Raw genomic sequence first — 27,729 nt, 5'->3', positions numbered from 1 at the left:
ACAAAATGGTCGTTGGTAAAACACACTCTGTATGTGTGCCAGCATGGTGATCCCCATCACAATCAGCAGGCAGGTCTCAAGGGTACCCAAAGGCCATTCAAAACCTTCAGAACTCTCAAATAATGATGTAAATAGTCTGGTGGAGGAGCTGGGAGCATAAAGGGAATGTCTTCTTCATAGGCCGACCACCCGAGAAGGGAAAAAAAGATGTGTAATTGCTAAACACTTCCATTATATAGCTTCCAAAGCATAGAGGTGATGACCACACTGGGAACACAAGCCAGATCAGTTTCATGATCAATGAGTCTATTGTGTTACAAGTCATTACCACAAAGTACAGTGAAACAAGAACCTTAGCCCAAGCCCCCAGCCGATAAACACTAAAACAGCAAATACTACCTGTATGTAAGGTACGACATGCTGAAACACTGAGATCAAGAGCAACAACTCTGAGATCCAATAAATCAGCATTGTGATGAGCGACTATTAATCCAAAACAATAAATGCTTATCAGTAATACTATTAGACACACTCTGGTCAGAGCTGTTGTTATCTCAACCCCTGTGCCCCATGTTGGGCATCACAAAGAACTGTCGTGATTTAAGCCCAGCCGGTAATTCAGTACCACGCAGCTGCTCGCTCACTCCCCTGCTTCTTCCTCCCCCTGCTCCCGGAGGGATGGGGAGGAAAATCGAAAGAGCGTAACTCCCATGCATTGAGATAAGAACAGTCCAGTAACTAAGGTATAACACAAAAGCACTGCTGCTACCATCAATAATAATAATGATAAGGGAAATAACAAGGGGAGAGAATACAACTGCTCATCATTTGCTGACCAATACCCAGCCTAACCCGAGCAGCAATCTAGCCCTTCTGGGTAACTGCCCCAAGTTCATATACTGGGCATGACATGCTGTGGTACTGAATACCCCTTTGGCCAGTTTTGGTCAGGTGTCCTGTCTCTTCTTCCTCCTGGCTTCCTCTCCTCCCTGGCAGAGCATGAGACTCAGAAAGTCCTTCATCAGATTAAACATTACTTAGCAACAGCTAAAAACATCGGTGTTATCAGTCCTGTTCCTAGACTGAAAGTCAAAACCACAGCACTGCACCAGCTATGAAGAAGAAAAATGACTGCTACTGCTGAACCCAGGACAACTACCCAGCTTTAAGACATTAGTTCATTGGAGACTTTGCTTTCTATATCCCCTTGTGCCAATTAAATAATGAATCCTTTCAACAGCAATTTATAAAATATTAAAAACTTCAGTTTCATTTTTACCTTAAAGTTATCATAAAAAACAAACTAATTTGCAAAAGAAGAAGGTCATAACTGCCTGAAAAGGAAACAGAACTTTGCTAAGACTTAAGAATTGGGGGAAAGAGGGCACAATTAAAGCCTTATACTAATAATATTAATAGACTTGCACTCTTTGTTCAACTCAAAACTAATACAAATGCAAATTTTCAGGAGGGAAGACTTACTATATAAATTAGTTTCAACAGAGGATCTCTAAGACCTTGCACCTACTGGTCCTATATACCCTGAAGGAGCTAAAAGCTTTTGTGAAGAAGTAAGCTGATTTTCTATTTTAAAATTCTTTTTTGGAATCATTAAAGCAATACAAGAAGAAGATGTCTCATACAATACTCTGAAGGAGGCAAAGAGATCCTCTCTACTATGGGATCAGCAAAGTCACACTCCAAGAAACTTTTAAAAGCATTAACTCACTTCATGGATCTAGTTAGCTCCTTCCTCAGCATTGCTTCTATTTATGATACTTAACGTGATCACCAGCACTGCAGCATGTAAAAAAAAACCTCATACACCTTCAATTATTGATTTTCACAACATACAAATATGGTGGAGCACCCTGCTATTCCCATTTTTCACAGGAATATGGAATGAGGGAAAATTTAATTGCAAAATATTCTAATTTAAAAACTATTTTCAAAGTATTCTCTCAGTATTCTTACTCTTTAATGCGCCTTTGCCTGTGAACTTGAGTACTTGATTAAGTACCTCTCTGGTCTAAAGGCTAATGTTAAAATGTCTTAAGTACATCTATAGCTACTCCCCATATAGTTTTCTGACTAGGGTATGCAGTTGCAAATGTTTCAGAGATTGCTTTATTATAATCATAGGCCTTTCAGGTAAGGATGTGTGAAAATACACTAATAATCACGAAATTCTTACAAAATGTGCTTAAGTAGACAAAATGAGTCTGCAGATACACTGAGAAAATAAAATCTCTTTAGTGATTCAAATTTCTGCAAACTGGTTCAGATTCCTCCTCCCCCTCAGCACACATAGAAGAGGGAATTATGCATGGAATAGTCAATGTAAAACACAACTACCACCATGTGTGTGAGATTACTCTCATCCTAATTTGAACAGACTCAGTATTGTATGTTTTGTTCCCCTGCTGATATTTCGCAGTGCATCAACTACAATTACTTAAAAATATATTACTTGCAGTAAATAGTTCAGAAAGAAAATGACGCATTTTCGAAAAGGCTACTACACAAATCCCCATCCTTTCCAACAAGGATCATGAAGACACAGCTCACACTTTCGGCTATGACTTTTCGGGTATTCAAAAGCATTAGCCTTTAAACCAAACAACGACCTATGTTGTCAAATGTGCAGTCACCTCCTCTAGTTAAGGTGCTTCTAAGAAATACCTTAAGATTCTTCCCTGAAAAATGCTCTGCATTTGCATTTTCTACTGAATGAAATACTATTCCCAAAAAGCATTCAATATCTCAAGCAGTGCCAACCCTGCCTTCAGAGGACACAGCTCCTTCCACATGTAGTCAGGGTCCTGCTCCTCTGACAAAACTCCTTCATGAGCCACCTCGTCCTCTGCATACAGCAGCAACCACCTCTCACACGCAGCTTTCATTCTTCATTTAATTTCCACCGACACTGTCCACAGCTTTTTTTTTGGTGTCTGTTGCACCCCTCAAAGTCCAAATAAAAGAGAGGTGGTGGTAGTTTCATACCAAATGTTCCCATCTGTGCTTTCAGCTCTTGAACGTAATCTCAATATACATAAACGCCTAGCTTGAGACCAATCTTCCTCAGGCTTTTATTTCACATTCATAGTAAATGTGATGCTCAGCTGTTTCTTAAACACCACGAGTGTCTCAGTCATTGCCTGTGTATCTAAATATTGTTCTACATGCACTCAGGTTACTCTGCTTCTGGAGCACCAGCTCATGATGCTGCTTTCTGGATGGGAGCATGCTGGTTTGCTCCATTAGATGCAAGGACACTCAGCAGTTACAACACCACACTTTGTTTTACAATGCTGCACAAGTGTTAACAAACCTGCCCAGCACCCTGTGAGTGAGGGAAGTATTACCCTCTCCTATTTTACAGATAGGAAACAGACAGTTTAAGTGATTTGTCCTGGGCCACACAGCAAGTCATTGGACAGCCAGGACTATAACAATGCTCTGCCTGCAGGCAGCCTGCCAAGTTGCTCGTTCCTGCCCTACCTGCAGAAAGCCAAAGGAGAGACCTTCCTCCTGGTTGGTCAAAGAAGAGATGTTCCCATGGCCAAGACCCCATGAGGAAGGGGTCTCCTGGAAAAGGGCTTGTGCACCTAACTGCAGGGGAAGTTCAGCGCTTTGTGTTTTCACTTGCCACCGTGCATCCGGAACACCTTCAACATAATTCACTGAATTTTAAAATGTACTGTTACTGAGTGAAAAACAATTTCCTTTACAAACTACAGGGTTTTTTTTAGTTGAGAGCCCCAGTAGAGTACGAGAGGCTCCATAGTCTCCTCCTCTTACTACCCTGTGGTTTAAGCTTCTTAGAACCTTTTAAGACGGATTGAACCAGAGGCTGTTGTCCAACTTTGTCACATCCAATAATCTGAGAAAAGTCTGACGTGGCTTTCAGGTGAACCCGAGTGGTTCCTATTTACATGTCCCAGCTAAACCACTCAGAAAGACAGTTCACTGCCACAGACATGGCAGAGTCTGTAGGACTGTTTTCCAGGACTGCCAAAAGGAACGGATACTTGAATCAGAAATCAGGATACACACATTTCCTCAGCGCAGCATCCTTTAAATATTTACAGGCAGCAAGATTTCTTTACAGTTACCTCATTCTTTCCCAGCTCCCTTATTAGTCTGAAAGAACTGCACTGGATTTCCTTACACCATGATTAGCTGTTTTTAAGCAGCAGCCTTCTGGTTGCTGCATATACAGTGGTAAAGCAAAAACATCATTGGGGAGCACATTTCATATTGTTGAAATGAAGTCCACTGAAGCCAGATTTTACAAGATATGACAATGTACTAATGCCAAACTGACACAAATTCTCATCTATGCATTTTGGCTTTAATGGGTTAATTAGCTTGGCTGGATACAAATTTTAATTATCTGAGTTTGACATTAATGTCCTTGGAGTGTTGTCTATAAGGATTTGGGGAATCATAGACATTATTTTAGTTACTTCTGGAAACTGTGTGTTACGCTGGGATTTAAATAGTAAGAACAGACAAGAACAGTGAGAACAGGTTGATCTATTTTGAAAAGTCAGACTTTGTGAAACAGGACAAACTGAAATGAAGCTGAAGCCTGGTCTACCTTGCTAGGTTCAGTTCGTCTTTGGGGGAATAATATAGATATAACATAGCAGGGGAGCTGGAACTAGATGATCTTTAAGGTCCCTTGCAACCCAAACCGTTCTGTGATTCTATGATAAGCCATTTCTGGCACAATTACAACTGACCCCTGAACAAAACAAGAACACTATCATGCAGTCTGTTAATGCAGCATGTTAACATTACTGAGGCTGGAGGTAAAGTATGATGCAGCCTAGGGCACATACTCCACTCCTGAATCCTTTGGAGATGGAAGTTATTTCCTCGCAGCAGCACGGCACTACAGCAAGCACTACAGTACAACTACAAGAACTATTAATGGATCGAGCTATGTCATGCTATTTTAAGTGCATTACTTATTTTCTTGCTTTTAAGGGTCTGCATCAGTAGATCAACCATCTGAGGATTTTAAACTGTATTTCAATAAATATATATTTAATTTGCACCAAAATATGTTTTTAGTCAATGATTTTTCAATAAACTATCACAGGTTACCTGAAAGATCTGCAGTTCTGCAGAAAGAAATATCTATTGAGAGTTTTTCAAAACACCATTTCCTGGTTTTCTATTTTCTGTTCATTTTTCTAGAGATGCATTTGTTTTAAGATTCAAAAGGGAATCCCAAAAAGCAATCTGCTTTTTGTGTATATGGATTTAAGCTCTCTTTGTGCTTGCAACCACATAAATAAATTAATTCTTCGTAACAGCAACTGCACTAGTTTATAAAATGCAACACAACCCTTTGTGCAGCAGCTTTGCACCTTTTAATGACAACCTTCATTCTGTTTTCCATGTTCCTTTGCTATCAAAACTAAAGTCATTTGGATTTTTTTCTGTAAAAATATGTATAGATAATTTGGCTATAGGAACACTAAGCAAATGCAACACATTTCCCTTTTAGGTTCACACACCTGTGTAATTGCTAGTATTGTATGAATACATTTAAATTCCTCCAAAATGAAGGAGGGTGGTATTCAAACAACCCCTCTCTTGCCCCGTAAGAATTACAAAAAGCTACAGGCTTCTTTGAATCACAATAGATAACCTACAGAAAGGAGTCTGTGCTCCTCACTTTCTTCCCACTGTGTTCTGGTTAAAATACTGGACTATGGTCCTGTGAGAAACCCAACATCTCCTGGGAACTGCAGAGCAAATCTAGAGCACTTAGCACTGCCCCTAACCAGCTCCTGATGTAACAAGGGTAAGGACAGAACTGATGGAGGTTATAAAACTAAAAAGTGATCATAGCAAGAAATGGTAAACATAGGTTCAAAAGCAGAGACAGAAAATTCTCCAGCATGCAGAAAAATAACAGATTATTTTATTTTTTTTAGATCAAGAAAAGCAGCTAGATTTCTCTGTAACAATGCCCACAGTTTTGTCCTTTCCCCTCAAAAAAGTGAGTAGGCAAGTTTGTGTTACATTCTTTAGAATATAAAGGAAGTTATTTTCACCCCTGAATGAAACATTAAAAACCTCTAAAGGCCTCATTCGTTCACAGATGCAAAATGGAAAGCTTTCCTATCATATATTTTGGAGACAATATCCTTTTTTTCTGGAAATGCTGATAAGGAACAAATTCAAACTGGTCCTCATCCGCCTGGATGATCTTATTTATTAAAAACAATGGTATCTGTTAAACCCCATATACTAAGCTATCGGTCAATTTTGATTGACACAAATATTTGTATTAAAGGTTACATACTGCAATTTACAATTGGGTACTATCACAATACTGTATGTTAATGTAATCAGTATTTTCATTTCATTAATTCATTTGCAGCTTGACACTGCAAGGGTATTCTTACATATACTGAAGACACAATTGCTAAGTAGTTCAACAATTCTCTTTTTAAGTAGGATTTTTTTATCTGATGAATTTTTAACACAATAAAACCACTCCTAGTTCCATGCACATATTTTAATTTCCCATCTTTTTAAGTGTTTAGACACTTGGAATACCTAGCATCCCGAATTAATCCACAAATATTTACAAGAAAAATCTATTCAATTTCTTTCTACAGTAACTACCACAGGGACTATTGTAATGAAAAATTTCCCATCTTAAAGAATTAATGCGATTACTGATACAGAGAAAAAATGTAATTTATATCATCACAAACACGTAGAAGATATAATCCCATATTCACAGAAAGAATCTTTATTCCCTCTTTGAATTCTGAGACAATACAGTCTTGCCTTGAGGAGAACAGAAATATTATGAAGTACCTTAAGCAAGATAATTGTAGGAGAAAAACCTACAATTGCATTATTGTTGTGCTAAACTGTGACATACTTAAAAAGCTAATTTCTTTTATTATAATGGAATTTGGTGTGCATATCCTTTAATCTCCTTCACTATTTCTTCACATTTTTCACACAAACATGTGTGTAATATGTTTCCCATTATCTGTACTATCTGGCTTAACTGCAACATATTTAAAACAATTAAAAATATATTTCGCAATTGCATAAACTTCACTGAATTTATTTTTTTAACAGTTTTGGAACTAACTGAACATCTAGAATGTCACAAAAATGTACAGCAAATAAAGACCTGCTGCAACTCAGATATTATTCAAGAAGACATGATCAATATTTTATGAAAAGGTAACATCTGACATGAGTGACTGTCCCAAATTTTACCAGATACATTTCAACCAATCACAGTGCTGACAGTCTGCATCTAAATCAAAAGCTAAGCAAACAAAAATGTAGCCCCAAAATAGGGCTTTCTATAGCTATGTCAGTTAAAGTGCATTTATAACGCAGTACAGACACTCTTCAATTATTCCTTTCAGTTAAATGAATTTTAACAAAGAAATTCATCTGCTGTGTCTGGGCATTTCTCTATTCCATGGACACAAACGTTTTTTTCACTCATTCACCTTTAAAAGGCAAATTTAACAAAACTACTAAGACAAAAAAGATGACCTAATTAGTACAAAGTAATATTTAAAGCTTTTATATATAGTACACTCTTACTGCTACCCCTAAGTTCCAAGGCTTTATGCTTACTGACATGATTTGATTTATCTGGCACTATTACTGCTTAAGCGTGAAAATTCGTATTGTCCGTTCGTGTATGAACCAACACACACGGGACAAATCAAACTGTAAAGAAAATTTTCTGTGAACCTTGATTAAATTAACTGTTAGGGCAGTAGCGTCCTCAAAGGCAAACAGGGTCACCCTAGTGACTAGAGGCTTTCAGTGGGCAGACCCCACAAAACCAGCCAAAGCCAATAAAGAAAACTCCCCAGAACCAGCAAAAACACCACTCCGAAGGGAGTTACAGGAGTCTCCTACTCTTTGCTTTCCAAGCACCAGTCCCACTAGAGAACTTAGGCACCAAGCAGATGCTTTCCCACTCCTCACCATTCAGGAGAGCGGGACACAATGAGCAATGAAAATGTGTGTGTTGTATTTATTTACTTACAACTCTTAATTCATGCTACAGCACTGAATTATTAGTGCTATAGTAATTAAGTTCATTTTGGTTATCTGAACAGATTTGACCAGCTAGTTATGAAAAAAATGCCCATCTAAATTAGAGTAATATTGGCTAAAAAAAATGTAGGTCACTGAAGAAATAAACCAAGAAACAAACATTGCCAACTATCTGCTCAGGAAGCAATTCCAGCATGCTCTTTGCTCTGTTCAAGCCCCAATTCCTATACATCAAGGACTTTAAACACACACACTGACCATAAGTACATGCCTAAAAAAGCTTTGCTGTGTTAGGACCTTCCAACTGGCACACCGGACATTCAGGACTGCTTGCAGTGTAATCCTCTGCAGGAAGCATGACCTCTTTTCCAGCGTGTGTGACCTACACATGGAATTTATGTCCAAAACAAAAGATTATGCACCAAAAATCAAATCATGTTGCGTCAATGTAATGATAACACCCAGTATACATCACCCTGTAAACTATGCTCACAAAATGCCAGTGAAATCACAAGTCATACCTACGAAAAGAGATATACAAAAGAGACTTTACTGCTTGTGAAACATCAGTCTTTCACATTTGTGCCATAAGTGGCAAATTCACATTATCCAGCAATGGGCTACAAGTCTTTCACATACACAACCGTTTTTTCTAATTAAACTAGTAAAATGCCAAATATTCTCCTCTAAGTTGCCCTTATTTAGTGTGAAAACAGTTGAAAGAGTTTGTGTCTGTTGTACTTTTTTTAAAGCAGAAATGTGTATCTATGAAGGAATGTAATTTTTTTTAGAATCGTATCTACTAATACAGTTTTTGTCACCTAAAACTGAATATGGTCCTTTAAAGAAAAAGTTTTTAGTTAATATCTGTGTTTTGGAGCCTCCCACTGGCAGCCATCACACAGCTGAAGTGAACTACCAGCTGCATAGAGGGTTTATATCCAGCATCAAAGACTATTTTGCTTTAGAAGAAATTAGTATTTCTGAGTTCGTATTTTAAATGCAATTTAAAAGATCATAAAGGAAAGAATTCAGCATTTATTGTGTGTCTCCCAGCAGACTACTTAATGTTCAAACATCTACTATGCAAAGGTCAAACGATTTCACTGAATGTAAAGGTGACAAAAATATCCTGCAGCACTAAAAAAAGTATCAGATGATCAAGGAAAAAGATATGGACCTGAGATCTCACAAAAGTCACAATAAATAATGTAGATTCAGTTCAGTAACAAAGAAAATTGCAAAGTTGTGTCAGGAGAACCAGATTAAGAAAGATAATAGGTAAAATACAAATTATGTATTTTTGGCAATGTTCTTCATGAAGGAGTATTTTGAAGAAATACAGCAAATGAATTTTTATGAAAAAATGACTTTTCTTACACAAATATTGCTTGCACAGGGTTGAGTTAAAAAAACAAACTTATGCAGATGGGGAAGCTCTGGGGTATTCTGCTGCAGGCAGCACATGGATAGCAGAACTCAAACAAAAATCCAGTGTAAACAGTTGTGGAAGTTGTAGCAGCCACAGGGTAAAGCTGCAGTGAGCACTCATTCAGGAATGAGACAGATTACAGGTAAAACCAATACAAAAAAAATTTACTCAAATGTTTATCTGAAGCAAGCAGCAAAGGCTACTAGATACCAATTTATTTTCCATTTCATTGTGCTTTTCTTTCCTTAACATCTACATGAAATATTTTAGGCACTCATTCTTTCTAACATAAGGAGGTTCCAAAGTGCACTGTGCACACCACTTCCTGCTGGTCCTGGCTCTTCAAAGCCAAGATCTCACCAACTAGAAAGAGCCAGAAACACAACCAGAAATTGCCTGTTTGCCTTTGTGATGTGTTACTATAGATGAATTTGGTGGTCACCAACAGCACATCTGAGGAGATCCAGTGGATCTCTCCATACCAGTGGACAGGAACATAAAGGACAGGAGGCAGAAATGCATCTAAGCAGCAAGTGAGAAACAAACAAATGAACCAACAAGCAGGAGTAGAGTATGTGCAGAGGAAGCAGAACGGTGGAAAATTACATGGACAAAGAAAAAAAAAAAATAACTAAACCAGAGGAGAAGGTAGCAAAGACGAGACAAGAGAACAGAATACAGGTTTATAATATCTATACAGAATACATAAACAGAACATAAGGTAACTAAGAGCAATGAACAATGTGATGTTCACTTTCTGGAAGAAAATACAGCATTCCTCATGTTAAAGAAAAGCGAAAGGGGGGTTTTAGTTTGGTTTGTTTTTTTCTTTTTTACTTTTGCATATAATAAACAAATGAATAAATCTTGGCTGATCTTGTATTCTAACATCTAACAACAAAACCTGAATTTTGGTAACTTAAGCTTTTTCATTAGAAAAGAAAAAAAATTCTGGCTAGATCTTTAGAAAAATTAGACATATGCAATAAAATACAACGTAAAGGTGGAAAATAAGGTGCTAAACTGATACTACATCTGAACGAGAATTCTGACAGCGAGCTCACAAAAACACAGTGTAGATGCTACTGATTTATTAATACAAAGGCACATAATTTTGACTATTAAATTATGCTCAGAAGCATACATACGTTTTTTTCTGTGTTCAACCAGCTCAACAGCCTGCTTTGCCGAGCATTTGGAAAACCAGTTGTCCCCAAGCAGAACAGTAACTTCATTAGTGTGGACAAGTTTTCCTGGCATGAAGGCAAGAGGTCCAAAAGGTACCTGTGAAAGTCAGAGAAGAAACTGCTAAAAATCATGAATAAAAATAAAACCCAGGCAGTCATTCATGCCTTAGTTTTTAACAAAAACTAAAATACAGAGTTAAAGAAATAAAAATTCTACACCAGTTATTTAATGACTAATCCCTCATATATATTCAAATTACCAGATCCATTTAAATTTAGTATCGTACTTAAAATATTCAAAACCTGGTACTGAACTAGACAAGTTGGTTTGTGACATAAAACTACAGAATAGCCAAATGCTCACATGGAAAACAATCCACTTAATCTTAGCATGTAAGCCTTGATGACAAAATTATTATAATTTGGGTGAGTTACATGTTTGTTACACACAGACTACATTCATCCCCCAAAACCAGCAAGTTTAGCTTTGCTAAATGTTAAAAATACTTAAATAGGTATGGTCAATTCAAAGATGAGTTGCTTCTATCTGTCTTGCTAATAGTAAGTTCCTTAGAAACCTCAGTGTGAGTTTGTGGGGCTACTAGCAGGCCCACAGGCTTCTTAAGCTTGCTTTATCATTCACCAATGTGCAGACCTCAACCTTCAAGCAATGTTCCACCACAGAACACCCATCCTCTAGTAACTCTTCAAATACTGACACAGAATACTTCAGACAGGAGTAGAGTGGAGATAAACACATTTTATAACTTTAAGAGATGCTTCTTAAAACGTGTAAGCCCTGTTTTAACACGTATTACAACGTCTGGGACATCGCTTCCATGAATTAAGACACCTTCCCCAGGCCAAACTTCAGAGACTTGGGCAAGTCCTGTTGCTGAGGAGGAGTCTTGGCTTCCTGCTCCAGCCCCTCAAACCTACTGGTCTGGTTGCCTTTGGGATTCAACTGGAAAGAAACGAGGAGACCAAAATCAAACTGAAGTTAAAATGGAGGTGACAAAACATCCACCTCAAGATTTCTCTTTCTTAGGGTAAAGAGAGATCCGTCTCAGCCAGTTTGTATCAGTTCCTTCTACTTCATTCCTCTGCACCTCCTTCATTTCCTCAGGATAGCCACTTTCCTTCTCATCACATTTGTGCCGAAGCAGAGCATTTGGCTTAGTGGATATATTTCCTTGGAAAATGATCTTCCCTAGCTCCAGTATCCAGGAGGGTACCAAGGCTTGAAACAGTTCTCCAGCAGGCAGGATCCTGACATTAAGGCTATGCTGAATGTGTTTTTCCTACACATGTACCCTTCCCAACTTGGTTTTCAAGTAGCAGACTGCACCACTCTCCTGTTCACTCTTCTCCCAAAATGATGAAAGCAAAATTGGAAACATATGAAAATATTTGGCTAACAGGATAGGAACTATTTATATACATTTAAAATAACAGATGTGAGTTGACATTACTGCTTTAACTGAAAATAAGCCCTAGCTAGTTTTTATTTTTCAATAGGGAGCTTTGTATGCTTCAAAACAACACAATCCTTTTGCTTTACAACATGTGGCCATACATATACACATAGCAAACGGGCTACATGCATAAAATCCAGCACTGAATCATTAGCACAGGAAAGGGAAATACTCTCTTTTCCCACATGCTAAGTGTACTCCAACGCTGTCTTACTAACAATTCAATGCTATATGCTAAGCCAAAGTGCCAAGGAAGAAAGCAGACAGGCATTATGGGCTGAAATCAGCCATCCAGTTATTTACAGTGCAACTTCCGTCTCTCCAAAGATGTATCTTGAATTGGACCTGAGAAGGTAGGAGGGAAATGAAGAGAGAAAAGCCAATCTGGTCAAAATTCCGGTAAGCACAAGCCAACAGGGTAAAGTTTACACAGGGAGCTGTGTAGTTGTTAGGGAAGATTCAGAGCACCAGAAAAGATCGCTATGTCAATGTGAAGATAGTGAAACAAAGATTAGCAGCACCTTTTTATGTAAAGATCAATGTTCTAGGGTTTACTTCCATGAATCAGGAAACACTATGGCCACTTTCTTCTCAGGAAATGACTAAGTACCATAATTCAGTCATAATTACAGTTTTCTATACAACAGATTTACATATTAAATATGTCAGGTTTTGTGTTAGCATTTATGTCATCAGTTCTCAGTTCTCAGTAGCACTGTAATTTACAATGGATTTCAAAGAAAACAGAAAGAAAAGCAATGGTATAACTATTACCAGGAGACACATAACACTACAAAGTACTATGTGGCCATCTGAGTAGCACTTCACAACCAATACAAATACCCAAGTTACTAAACATTTCAGTATTTCCTTATATGAACTCTACAGCGTACATACCATGACATCATAGGACAGTTTATCAGGCAACGTACGGAGTCGTTCCTGCAGAGCCTCATAATCACTCTCCACCTTCTTCCTGTTGACAAATTCAAATTGATTCAATTTCATGTCTAAACTAAAGAGTTAACTTTTTTCTGCTAGTAATTCAACAAACAAAAAATACAGGTACATAAACTATTTTACTCTCAAACACATACAGTTGATATATTAATAACTTATTTATAAAAGACTTGGGATGACAAACATATTATTTTAGAATAATGTGTATTAAAATAGCATCATGATTATTTTAGATTGTGCATGTCTCTTTCTGAATTTGACTGGTGGAAAGAATCAGTTCTTTCACTAGTATTTGGCTTGTCTCACTCCATGTTCAAGTTTATCAGTTATACCACCATCAATATTTAGAAAAATAACTGAAAATCCAGTTTATAAGAGGCAAATTCTTCCAAGTAGCACTTGTACTAAAGATTCATGGCCTTGATCTGAGCTGACATAAATGGGCAAAATTTTAATTCATTCTTATTTTCACATGAACTTTGTGTTCCTACCAAGAGTCGACACGTGTGAAAGATGGCTTGACCACCAGGATTCTGTCGTTACCTTCAATTCCTGACACGGGACTTTGCAGGTGAGGAGCATCCCTTCTACTGCCTCTCCATCCAAAATGTAAATAAGGCTCATGCTACATGTTGCCACCAAAGAGAGAAATGGCTTGGAGAACTTAAGACAAATTATTCCCCCAGCAGATACCTGGCTTTTCAGAGAGGACTTTGCAAAACACAGCATTTCATTTTCTGCAGGGATATTCCTTTGTGTGCAAAAGCAGCTAGACCCCCTCTAAAAAAGCCTTCTTTTGGAAAGACATCCTTAAATACTCAGCTGAAAAAGTCTTTTAACGGACTACTGCGATTCAGAAGGCGGTCAGAAATCACCTCCTGCATGAAGTAACTGGCATATAAATGTCAGGTTTGATGATATTGTTTACTTGTACTTCAAAATAGTAAATGTATATATGGTAGTAAATTCTGCAATAAAAGGCAACTGAAAGCATGGAGCAGCACACTTAACAACACTGACCTGAGATGCAAATTACAGGTTTTCTGAGGATTCAGACAAGCAATCTATAAATGTGCTAAAAAATGAATGTCATAGTTGATAACACAACTCTCAAAATATTATCATTGATTTTCCTAGATTCATAAGCAGAGTGAAATTTTCTTCAGCATTCGTTATGAAAAATTATCTGATACTCCTGTGTTTTGACTCATTTGCTTCCATAGTTGAACTTTGCAGTAATCACCCTACTTTATACCTGGAGTGCTTCATACTTTAAGCTGCTGAACAGTCTTGAAAAGAAGAATTTAGGTTTTTATGCCACTTGGACGTTAAAAGCATATTCCATACAGCTGATACACCAAAGATGCATGCTTCTGCTTTGGTTTGACAGCAGATTTCCCCCCGACATTTTAAGCATGTTTCTCTATCTACATCAACATGAAAATATAATTCACTTCCTTCAAAGAGGAAGAACAAACTCACGAATCTTAAAAAAATTTATTGAGATGTTAGGGGGGCATAATATAATGACAATTTGGTGTCAACAATAACAATATATTACTTAATTATATTTACAGAATCCATCCTTTGCCTCGCAGAAATCTGTGTTTGAGAAATGGACAGTGATGCACTCCAACCATCCACTAAAAAACAAACGTGACTCCCAAGCCAACAGCCTGGCCTTGGTCTCAAATGTGAAGACAGGCCTCCATGCAAAGAGAATGGTGCGAAAATCCCTCCCCACTCGCAACAGGATCAAATATTCCTATCGCTTCATGGCTGAAAGTCACTCAACATTTCTTCATTAACCTGAAAAGAAGGTGCTGCCTTTAAGGTCTGGCTGCTGCCTGCTGCTGAATAATCTGATTAGGATACAAGAGAAATCACTCACTGCAAAAGCTATTTTACTTTACTGAGCAAAGTAGACTTCTTTTTTTCAGCATATTTCTCTTTTTTACTACCCTTTGGTGATCAAGCCTCCACCATGGGAATCTCTAAAAGCACGGACACATCCTGAACTGGACCATCAAGATAAAGAAAATTAAAATCAATCCTTTTAATTAATTGGCCTGAGACAGTATTACTTAAGGAAGGAGGCCAACATCCCTCTTTACCTATAGCTGATGGCCACACAAGCACAATTCCCATACACAATGAAGAACACGAAGAGGAAGGATGAATACTGAGACTCCAGCTGTGAACATGTCCCAGAAGGGGAAATGCATGTCTAGATGCTTAACCCCATACCAGACCCATTATGAGACTCCTGGCTTCAGAAAGATACTTCAAAAAGTGAACTAAAAAATTAAAAAGAAAGTAACTGAATGGAAATAGATTAAAGCTGAGCATTTTTAAACCCTGCTGTTATTCACTCAATTCTATTCAACATTCTTCTCTGTCACTGACTACTTAGAAGGTCTTATATGAACAGCTTACTCAGTTGAAACAAGAGCACTCAGCTTGTACACAAGATCTAAATAAGGGTACTAAATTTTAAATATTTTTTTATGAAATCAGATACTATATAAAACTGCTTTTCTTCATAAAGGTAACAGTAAGTTAGGCTTTCCTTTTGACGTGCTATGCCCAAATTCACCAAGATCATCAGGCCATGGCCAGAGTTTGCATAAAAGCAAACACACTAACAACTCCTCCTTCCAGAGCCCTCCCTTCTCACTTCACAAGCCTCTGCCATTTTTGTAAGAGTAAGTAGCTGCCACAACTTCACAAACTTTTAAAAATCTGTTCAAATTTTAAGGCTTTTTGTCAGTTAGTTTTTTACTGCAAAATAATGTCACTTAGTGAAAGAATGTACACGCCGAATTTCACACGAGACCAAACTGGTAGGGACACTGCAAAGCTCCTGAAAAAGTCTGTGTGCTGGGGATATTCTACCTGCCTTCACCATGGCAGTACCAGGAGGCACTTCAATAATCTTTCCCTTATTGAAAATTAATGCAGTCTCTGAATTTTAAACATAAATGGAACATATTAGTTTTAGATTATTTTTGGGAGCCAATAGTCAGAATTTAATATGATGTGTATAGATTGCCTCGATTTCTTCCTTTTATCCAGTGCTTGCAGCCTACGTGCATTTAAAGTAAAAACATTTGATACATACTAAATATAAATTATTAGCTTGGAGATCTTTCAGGCATGAAGAAAAAGCCTCTTAAAATAAATTTAAATATTATATGCTTGATGGTGTATAACCAAAGGTTTAATCTCACCACTAAAGGGGCAGTTGCTGTGATTCGGCAATAACCCTGCAGACAATAATCAAGACAGCTCCTGTTGTTCTCTCAGTAAATCATGGTAAACACAGCATGGATATATTGTAATTTGATATCTGTAAGATCAACTGTTATATCTCCCAGTAACTCATAATATAAGGTTTCATTCACCATTAAATGTACATTTTCCTCACAAGCCATAGAAAACTGTTACTTACTAAGCGTGTTTTCTATTAACCATAGATTGCCAACAGAGAAAAAAGTGCCCAGAGATAATTTTTTTATGTAACAAACCATTTCTTTCTAGCATTACAAACTAAGCTTTACCATACACTTCACAGGGGGAAAAACCAGGGAAACATGACTTTCACACTGATTTAGCACATGGAGGAGGGGGAAGGAGAATTTACCTACTTGCTCCATAGTTAGAAAGAAACCAAGAATCATTAATTCTACCCTGGGAGTACCTCTGCACCAATCAGGCAACTTCAGCATTTACCCACAAGGTTACTTGGGGGAAAAAGATGAATGAGCTGGGCATTTAAAACAGAAGTATAAACACTAAGGCTCAGTGTATTTGTGATTTAAAGTCATGATATCAGTGGAAAATATATACATTTTCAAGAACATTTTCACTGTAACAATGCTATCACTAATCCCCAAAACATGCTAGTAGGATTTGGCTATCATCAGAATCAATAGCAATACTTTATTAAAATATAACTAGGTTACTCATCAGTATTTTAGGCATGTAATCAAACATTTTTCACTTACCAGTGCTGGATTTTTTCTTGGCAGCTAGTGACCACCTGTCATCAAAACAGATAACTACTCATGAAAAAACAAGGCTAAGCACACAGCTGCAATGTCAATGCATCAGAAACTAGAACAGCAGCATTACAGATTTGGTGGTGTCTCTATATACATTTCTATTTGTCAGTGCAAAGGCAAGGGAATGGTAGTTCTTAAGCAGCACACTTTATCATACACTAATGCAGACTGATAACCACTGAAAAAAATTACAGCTTTTCAATTCATTTCATTTTGGTACAATACCTGCTCCATAACTATTACATGACACACAATAGTATACTACAACAGTAGTAGGCTGTGCGATCTGCAGATCTATTTTCAGGGTTACATGTTCACAGAATAAGAAAACAACATACCTTATAACAAGACATCAATGTTACCTCCCTACTGAGTCATTAAAAACCAAACACAAATGAACCCCACAGAACCAAAAACGTTTTTTTCCTTCATCAATACAACAACAAATGTTTCCACTGGCCATTTGGATTTGAAAAAGCACAAATTAATTTTGTGGTGTTTAAACACAAGGGTATCTGACACCATTATATGGGCTGCCAACTTCCCTCCTGTTCTTTCCACGTGTCACAAAAAGAGGAAATTTTAATCTGAATATTTCACCTTATGTCACAGGCTTTCCCAGGAGATACAAAATAATTTACAAAGTAAAGGGCATTGCTAAAATGAAACTGTTTTCTTCTTTTTTAACCGTATTTTTTAGACTACATAGGTATAGCAAACAGGCAAGATGCTGAAACCTGTGACCTTGTCTGCCATAATTACGTGAAGATTTTGTCTTTCAAAACATATTCTGACCTCTGAATAATGGTTACTAAAAATATAACAAACAATTTCATTCAATTATATGAAATGCAATGAAGCCATGGGGCAATTAAATATGTCTAGACATCTTCTCACTATAAGCATTTTCTAGATTATTTTTTCTTTACAAATTTTGTTTTTCCTATAGCCAAAATAATGCTAACATTTGAAAGCAATTAATGAAAAAATTTGCAGAGAAAACAGTAACATACATTCAAGTACCACTGAAATCACTGGAGCGGATAATTCTTTTTTTTTTTTTTCCCCTCAAACAACAGGATGAAAGGCAATTTTAATATTTTTTTTTTTCAGTTAGCATATGTGCATCTATTGCAGAACAGAGCTCAGACCCTTCACTTCCTACTCAAGGACTACTTTGTGAGATAATAATTCTTTAAACAGAGTAAAGCACTTACATGAAAAGGATCAGCTCTACATTTGCGTTTATGCTATTTCATAATCCATCAGGAAATTCAGCCAGGTAGCTTGCCCGCATAAGCCAAGTTTAAATTTATCATTTGCTTTAAATGCCTATAAATCGAACACCCAGCAAATATTTTCTTTAACATGCAAGCTAAGGTTAAGAGTAAATATACAGACTTCTACATGATATCAACTCAGAAATCTGATTCATACTATTAATATTGTGCTCATTTTAAGAGTAAAGTTCCCATTAAAGGTATAAATCACACAGCGCTGAGTACAATGCTAACCCACAATGGAGTCCACCACAAGTAGGAAAGTCAGAACCTATTCTACCAACATCTCTCACTCTTTCAGATTTGGTAAGGATTGTGAAGCACGCAACATAATTTAGCACACAAAAATGTTTATGAAATCCTTTAAGAAAGTTCCAGTTTAAATGCCCCACTACAGATGAAGATGGAAAAGACAGGAAGCTTCCCATTCCCAATACATGACTTCTCATGCATGAAGTGAGCTAAAAGCACAAAAAGAAAAACCCTGCAAACCAGAAGAGCAGCATGTTCATTAACCTCTACATGATAATCCTTTCGTAGCTGCATATTAACTAGTTACATATTCATAATCATTTACATTATTTAGAGGACCTTGTATGAAAATTTCCAGGCTATATCCATTAGCTACAATGTTAAAGGTTAGAGAAGATAGTCTACTTAATGTTTCCAGGAAGCTTTTTTAATTAGTAAATATGTAAATTGGGCATATATGCTTTTTATGTTTTTAAAAAATAGCTCATCAGTAAAACAGCACAGGGGCATACGCTGTTTCCATTGCCCTCTATCCTCTTTAAAAAAAAAAAAAAAAAAAATCAATAAGACCAATCAATTTTAATTTAATTCTTCTTCTTTGATACAATCTCTCTTGAAGGGATACTAAAGGGTGGAACCAACAACAAACCTTTTCGTCTCAGTGGCCAGCATACAACGAGACCTTTCACAGAAGTGCTAAAATATATCACCTTAAAAATGTTTCAGGCTGCACTTCTAGAACTGAGCTCTATTGAAAAAATAAATACTGAAGCACAGATGGAGATCAATTATGCATATGTCTCTTATTAGGTCAGTCCCACTGTTTGAATAACAACTGGTCTTATGACAGCAAAGAAACAAATAGATAAATATATAAACAAATCTTTGATTCTTTGCCTTTAATCAAACACAGGAAAATCATTAGTCTATCTTCCACACATGATTTATATCTAGAGCTACAATTAAAAGAATGAAAATTCTTTTCAGGGTAAATAAAATAAAGGACCTATTTGTTTGGTCATATGAGTTTTGTTTGTCTGGACACCTAGAGCCACCACGCATTACTTCCAAGACATCATAGTGAAGCAGGACCAATAAACTCTGAATTCTCCCCTTTTAGGCATAAAAATGTAGAAGCTTGTGAATGCATGTGGTTATCAACAGCTTATCTGCATACGAAAATATTTATTAAACTACTCTTGCAGGACCTATATATAATAACCCAAAGCACAATTCTTTCTGGATTAAAAAAGAAACTAGCAAAGCAGGCGATTATGCATTGGTTCTGCTTTTGTTACTACTAGACTGAGCTATTTGAAGGGAAGCACACATTCCTGTTTTCAGGGGATCTCTTGTTTCCAGGTTGGACAATCAAGAGCCACAGCAGAGCAGGAAGATTAATCCTACAATCACCTCACAGGTGTTTCCCAGTTCCACCATGTCAATCTGAACCCAGTTTGCAGGCTAGTGACTACAAATCACACTCAAACAACTAATACCATTAAGCCAAAGAGTTCGTTAGCTGTCTGAGGGCAGGAAATTCTTTTTGTGTGCAATACTTTCTCTTTTTCCAATCCATCTATGTATAGCCCATCTTCTCCAAGGTCTTCCATCTGAAGAGTTCAAAAACTTTTCCATGAATTAAAGCATAGTGCACTTTGGAAAAGGGCTGCACTGATCTTGCAGGATGAGTAACTTAGCCACTGACACTGGAACCAGGCTAGGATCAGAAGCCACATCTCCTAACTCAGCAGCCAGGTATTACCATCACTTGCAGTATTTCCTTGGAAAAGATGACAGGCAAGGAGGATGCTGTAGCACAAACCTTATTCTTATCTATACACGCCTCTAATCTATTCCACGTTATTCCCTCCTCTTCCCAGCAGGTCCACACTCTCACACACAAAAACATGTCTTTCTTTCACTTCGTTTTTATAACCTGCTGCTTCTGCACATGCTTCTGTTATTAACAGGTGAACAGAATTGTCTGTGATGCTTCTGATTACCAAGGTGGGGCAGAAATAGTTCTGCTCTCCTCTCTAGGCCAAGACTACCTGGTTTAATTTAGGTAGTTCTCCAAGATGGAATGCATGAATCCAAATGTCTCTACTTGTCAGCTAGGCACTGCCTACAGAATGGACTGGTTTAGCACACGGAGGCTACTTCTTCTCTCTCACCTGTTCTGAACAGCAATAAAGTAAGCTTATTTTATTCATGTTTCAGTTTGTGAAAAACTGTAAGCAACAGAGCTGGTAGTGGTATCATATGCAGACACTTCTGGGTTGCAACACTAAACCTGCTGCATCTGAGCCAACCCGTTATGTTCAAATCTAAAGAACTAAACACTGGTATTTTATATGGAAGTTAATTTCAACAAAAATGATGGAAAAAACAACACCTCATCAGATTAGGAGGAGTTCCTGAATGAATGAGAGACTTTTTCCACACTTGTGGCTATTAATGTGGAAATATGCACTATGGCATAAAAGTAAAGTTCCTGTTTAAACTGCAACTCAGGTATCTGAGAGACCAAGTAGATAGATGTGCTCTGTTTCTACATGCATAGTTGAGTATTTTGCTTCAAAACTGTGGCTTACAATCTGGCTGGTCTTCTGAAATCAGAAGCTAGGGACACAGATCTAATCCCAGCTCTGATTCTATTTCTTCTAGATGGCCTTGAGCAAATCGCAACCTCTCAGTCTACATTTCTTCATCTGCAAAATGGGGATAATAGTATTAACCTACCCACCTCAGAGTGTTTAATGATGATTAATTAATGTGAGAAAAGCACTCTAAAGATGTAAGAGCACTATATAAGTGATAAAGCATTATTTACCACTTGAAAAGTAATCTGAATAAAATCAGATATGCAAGTAATTTGTTTACATGTAGCAATAATATAATTTGTGACTATTTAATCTTGAATTAGTCTCACTTTAAACATCCCTTTCAATCACATTTCCAGTTACTTAGGGAAAATGACAGTATGGAATACTTTGTGTGGAAGCAGAGCAAGTAATGAGGTGGTAATTAAAGTGAGGGCCTAATAAAGTCTAAAACCAATGCTCTGCCTTCAGGAGACTGTCCCTGCCATTTGGGCTGTTCAAATAGTTCAAGTCTTGACCTTGGTTGTGTTGTTCAGAAAAAAACTACAAAAACTACAGTGGAAGTGGATGCTGCTTTTGTGAGACGCAGATCCACATTTGCAAGGCTCATGATAAATTCGAGATAATTTCCACTACTGACCCAATTCAGATGACTCAAACTCTGAACATGGTTTTAACTGCTTAACCTTCTACATCAAAGTATTTACTGCAGAGCTGTTTCCATCTGTGAATGGTTGCAAGTATCAAAACCTGCTCTGCCATGCAGCTCATGCATGAGACTTCTCTGTCGCACTCCCAAACCCTGAAAGTTTACCAGCAAAATATCCAGTTCGCAATATGACTTTACATTACAGAATAACACTAATGGATGGTCATTTAACCATCTCTTGGTAACAAGGATGTAACAAGCCATATGCAAGATAAACATTTAAAATGAATTTTCATTTTTTCCTCTAGGAAACACACAGCAACTGCTGATGGAGGAAGACAGAATTAACATTTGCACAATTGTTTTTCCTAGAGCCTCATTTTCAATCAAAAAAATGAAATAAAATTATTAAAAGTTCTTCAGTCTGTTGGCACACTGTATGATCTAATGGAAAAGGAAGAAAGCGTTTCTGAGCGCTCATGTATTAGATCATATTACTCAAAAACACTACATTTCAACAAATTATTAACATAAATCCCCCTTTGGGTGGAAACTTGTCTTTTGAAGAAATGTGTTTGGGAAGAATACTGAAGTAAAAGAGAGACTGAAAGAAATTTGAATCATAGCAAACATTTCTTTCTAAGGGAAAAATCTAATTTTAAAATATAATCACATTTTTTATCTTCCTCTACAAGAAGACAAGTGAAGATCTTCTACTTTTATATTAAGTGTGTACACAAAAGTGGATCTCTCAGTTTTGCAGTAAAAGTAGCATGTAACTATTATTTATCAATAAATAAAAACTAAGTTCTGACAAAAATTATTTTTGGGAGCTCAAAAATTCTACTTGAAACACCTAAAAATTATAAAGCAGGCAGTAAATGCCTTATCTCTTCTTTGCCACTGGAAATCCTGCCTTCTGAAGACTATTTTAAGGTGTGACCACAGTTACAGGTCACATAGACATAACTCGGGAGTTATTCTGCAGTAAGAGTGGGACAGCCAGGCAGGCAGGGTCACCTCACATGAACCAGCACCCCCCCTGCTCACATCCAGCCATGAGCTCCCAACACTTCTGGGCTATTTTGCTGTTTGTCGGTCCCCTTTGGGAGTCATTTCAATTCACAAACCAAGCAAAGCTCCCAAAGGCAGCAGGATGTTTTCTGCTAAGAGGGTGAGATTAGTTAGTTCTGAACTAATTGAACTAGTCCAAGAGAGCCACAAACTCTCACCTTTCACTGGTAGGTGACGCTGGCTCTGCATCTCCCTGCCACATTTATGCTGGCATCTGATACAACCATTTTGTAATCATTATTGGATTCCTCTCACCCTCAGCAAGCTGATCACAAGTGTTGGTACAAAAGTAGTTGACAGGTTCACCGTTTTTGTGACAGTGAAGTGGCAGCCTATGCAAACAGACAAGAGGAACCATAAAACCAGCAACTGCACAGTGCAGCCTGGTTTCCTAACATCCCACTACAAGAAAACGAAGTTCCAGTTCAATTGCTGCTGTGAGGGCCTCAAGACAGCAAGTTCCAAGCTAGCAGTTTAGTTACCAGTGAGGCAGAACACATACAGACTTGGCCGCTCCATAATAAAGGCAACACTCTTTAAACTCTTTTGTGAATTTTTTACTTTAATTACAATTAAAAAAAATTATTTAAGATCTGATAATTCATGTCACAATTCTCGACACTATATAAACCAGTGGGTATTTAATTCATAGAAATAATAATGACTACAAAAAGTAGAAGTGATGATCAATTAACACTGGCGAAACAGCAAGTATTACATTTAAAGCTTCTAAATAATGACTGAATTAGCCTATTTACTTGAAAGCAATGTGTGAGAAAACATTACTGGAACCTACTATTACAAAAAAAGCACTGGATGGGGTGGAGTGAATGTCACCACAAGTTTCTGGAGATGTAACTGTTCAGGTACCTTAGAAAAAAGAAAATGGCAAATGAAGCTTCAGACAGGTCTTTTCAAAAAGAAACATGTCAAACCAAGCTTCAGATACTCTGTTAACTTTTCTCAAGCAGCTACTGTGAAAACTGAAGTCTGACTGTGCTGCTGTCTCATACCCAGGCTTTCTCTAGAGCCTGTTAGCATGGGTGGTGGCTGGAAAAAGTGCAACACCCTGGGAGACAGGGCACTGGAAAGCACACTGAATCTCACCTGCCAAGCCTGCAGGCAAGCACTTCCAGATTTCCAGGGACTCCTGCAGCAGTGTGAAGTCTACTCAGTCTCACTGCTCTTTTTCAGACTGAAGGAACAGCTTTAAAACTGCCAAGCTGCTGATTTCATAGCACAGAAGCTACTTGAAAAAGACTTAAACAGAAGCAACTACCTCCAAAAGTAATTCATATAAGCAGACAACAATTTAAAAGGATGTAAGATTAGGGTTCTGTGATTTGTTTCTCCATAACCCACCTATAAGTTGTCTGACCATTAAAAAACTGCAAGTACCCAGAATCTAGAAAACAATTTTGAAATTAAAGATCATCCAGATCAACCACTAAAATTCAGAAAAATATGACATAACATACAGTGGTTCATGAGTTACCGCAACAGCAGCACTAAATCTAATTGTGCTTTGTTGTCATGATGAGTGACAGAAGAGTCACTTCCTTGGCTTAAGGAAAGTCTTTCCTAAAAAGAAAATAAACAAATGTGTTTGTCAATGCAATTAAAAAATAATAATACTAATAAAAAAAAATTATATTGCCAACTGATGTTGGAATCCTTTACATTCTCCATGCCCATGTTTGCACTTTAGAAATGTCTCTTGGGTCTAGTTGGTTCTGTAATGTCTCCCATTACACGTACCTTCCTTGCATTTCTCAGAAACTACAGAATTTATCAGCCCACTGTAAATTCACTGTCTGCACAAGTCGTACCAAATCACACAGATCTGACTTGTCAACTTCCCATCAGTTAGTAATCCCAATCCATCTGATTGCAGACATAGATGTATATCAAATATTATGTTTAAACGCAGGCTCTATGGCATGAGAATCCACCTACTTACATATTCATTTTACAATTTCTGTACTAACTTGCAGTAGATTTAAAACAGTATTTCCAGCTAGCATATATTGCTTTTGCAAGTAATCCATGACGCATACATTATATTCTTCTTACAGGAATATTGAAAACTTTACACAGGCACTGTGCTTCCAGTGATGATCTTTATCATGAAAATTACTAGATATTCTTCTATAATTTATCCCCAAGATACACATTCTAAGTCATGTTTTTATACAAAGTGCCTTTTGTGGGAGCACTGAAAATTGCTTCTAACAGTTTGGTCTTGCCATTGCTAAAAATTAACAAGATGAAATCTGTCCAACCAGCAAGCAGTCCTAAACAAGAATTAAAATTACTTTTCACCAGGGGTCCTAAACCTGGAAGTTGCAGCCTCAATCAGATTAAAGATAGAAAGTCATGAACATCCTGCTCTTTTAATATTCTCAAACAGGAAGGAAGCCTCAGCTCACGTGCTCTCCAGAGCAGCTCTTTAGCACTCAAAAGCTCAAACTTGTAGCAGAACCAGGGTTGTACAGTGGCCTGGATGTTAAAAAAATCAATCATGATTCAAGTATTAATTCTGCAGATAGGTAACGCTGTATTTCACTGTTAACACTCAAGGCTGCCTTCACACTAATGGGAATAAATAGGTTTCTTTATACTTAATCAAGCATCACTGGGACAGCATAACACCACAGTAATTAACGAAAATATATATGCCTGTTTAAATGCTGTTATATAGAGATACAGCTCTGGCTAAATAACTTGACTATGTTATGATGCTCATACTACCATTACTTGTCTACCAAAGTACGACATAACTGATTCTCCCTCATGTTTGTGCTAAGCCCAAAACATGAGCCTTCAACTTCACTCATTCAGTGAGGAAAATATGAATCTCTGAAAAGAGGCAGCTGAAATGAAAAGACCTCCTCCATCTTAAAATGCAGTATTTTCCTAACTGAAAATACTGTTGTAATCCAATTATATATATTCATTGCATACAGGGAAAGTCTACTGTATCTTCATCATGACACCCCCTTGTAACCAAGATACACAGTTCTTTAGTATTATTACATATTGAAGCTGAAGTGTTCAATTTTTTTTTTACCAAATTTGCAGAAATTATGTGAAGTTTCCCTATGATAAAATATAATTCTAGTACATCAGCCTAACAGAGGCTTAATTAATGGTCTCCTGAGCCTCTTTTCCACTAGAGCAGATCTATTTAAGAACAGTCTTAAATTTGCTTACCAAGCAGCCTTACCACAAACTGGGAATAATTCTGTGTGGCTACAACCGACACATTAGGCCTGACTGACACTAACATACCAGAGAAATTATTCTTCACCAAATTCTGCCATCCTGAAAGTTAACTGAAGGAGCCCAAGCAGATGAGTTACTATCACCAGTTACTGGCATAACAGTTTACTATCTGTGCAGAACGGGTGACAGAGAGTACTCCAGTAGATCTTCTTACTGTTCATCCATATTAAGGGGCAGCTGGTTATGTACATCACTTCATAATGACAGTGACCTGTTCAAAAGCAGACACATTCCTGCACACTCTATTCCTGGCAAGGCACATTTTACATCATATATGTGTTACTCAGTTTTCTTACCCTTAACTAAACCTGCATGTGACAAAGCAATACACACTGAAGTCCTCGGTTATAACCAAGCAGCCCTAATATGCATCTTAGAAGCAGCTCTAAGAAATTTTAACCATGCGAAAAAATGAGCAGAAAAATGGAAAAGCGTGGTGACTGTGCAGATGTACTTGTGCCAGTGATGCACTGAATGTCCCCGTGAGTTTCTCCCGCACCCACGCAGTGCTCACTGCAAGGCTGGGATCTACAAGCCCAAGATCCCACTTGTTACATCAGCAGGGCCCGCCCCCCTCAGATCACAAGCGTACCCTGCAGGAAAAGGTATCCCAAGTTTTTAACTACAGCCACATGTGGAACCAGTCTCCAAACTCCCAGGTATTATTTCTGCTTGGCTTTTTCCAACCTGTTTCAAATATAATCAATATTTTTTAAAACAAGGCATGAATTTTTGATTTACCTCAAGTCAGGCCAGGAGATGACCCAGTTCAGCGGCACTTGCCGGGCCCTGCATAGGGCCTACCGGCAGGCCCGCATTTTACAACAGTGCGTGACCAGCCCTGTGGCTGAAGAACACATGGATAAGGGGAAGGAAGGTGAAAACACACGTGTGGCAGAGTGCCGACACGCACGCTTCTAGCGTTCTGACTGCAACGGTCCCCACGGCGTTTCAGGGAGAGCACCGAGGCAGCGAGCACAGCGCAGGCCCTGCTCGCACCAGCCCCAGGTCACCCGCCTGGCGTGCATCGCTTTGAACCGCACTTCGTCACTGCCACAGCTGCCAGCAGCTAACGGGTTGCGCCAGGGGCCTCCCAACGCCCCTTCTTCCCAAGAAGGCAGTCTCTGGGTGGGCTGGCGGGAGTCACCGGCCCGGCCCGTTCCGTTACCGGAGTTGGTTTCCCAGGTCTTCCCGCCCGGCCACGACCCGCCTCAGCCGCCACCCTGACGTCAGCGCCGTCACGTGCCCGTCCGCCGTTCACAGGCCCCGCCGCGTACCGCCCAAGGGCCGCCACAGCCCCAAACCCACTCCCCCCCCCCCCCCCCGCACACCCCAACCCCGGGGGATCCGCTTTACCCACCCATCCTCCCCCGCCCGTCTCGGGCCCGGCCGCGT

General features: G+C 38.2%; 1 protein-coding gene across 3 annotated transcripts in view; it reads right to left on the bottom strand.

Moving 5' to 3' along the window:
- Positions 1–27,729, bottom strand: part of URI1 (URI1 prefoldin like chaperone) — a 43,153-nt gene that overhangs the window by 14,955 nt on the left and 469 nt on the right. For 2 of the 3 annotated variants that reach the window (XM_080638152.1, XM_080638150.1), the window contains exons 2-4: positions 17,132–17,166; positions 13,062–13,140; positions 10,651–10,786 (exon numbers count right to left, since the gene is read on the bottom strand). In XM_080638152.1, the coding sequence (XP_080494278.1) occupies positions 10,651–10,786; positions 13,062–13,140; positions 17,132–17,166 (250 nt within the window). Of the gene's footprint in view, positions 1–10,650; positions 10,787–13,061; positions 13,141–17,131; positions 17,167–27,075; positions 27,389–27,729 lie in introns of those variants that run through there. The other variant, XM_080638151.1, reaches the window with a different exon arrangement.

Source organism: Psittacula echo (genome assembly GCF_963264785.1).
Source record: "Psittacula echo genome assembly, chromosome: Z".
In the NCBI taxonomy this organism is placed as follows: domain Eukaryota; kingdom Metazoa; phylum Chordata; class Aves; order Psittaciformes; family Psittacidae; genus Psittacula; species Psittacula echo.
This window is presented reverse-complemented; position numbering and strand designations above follow the sequence as displayed.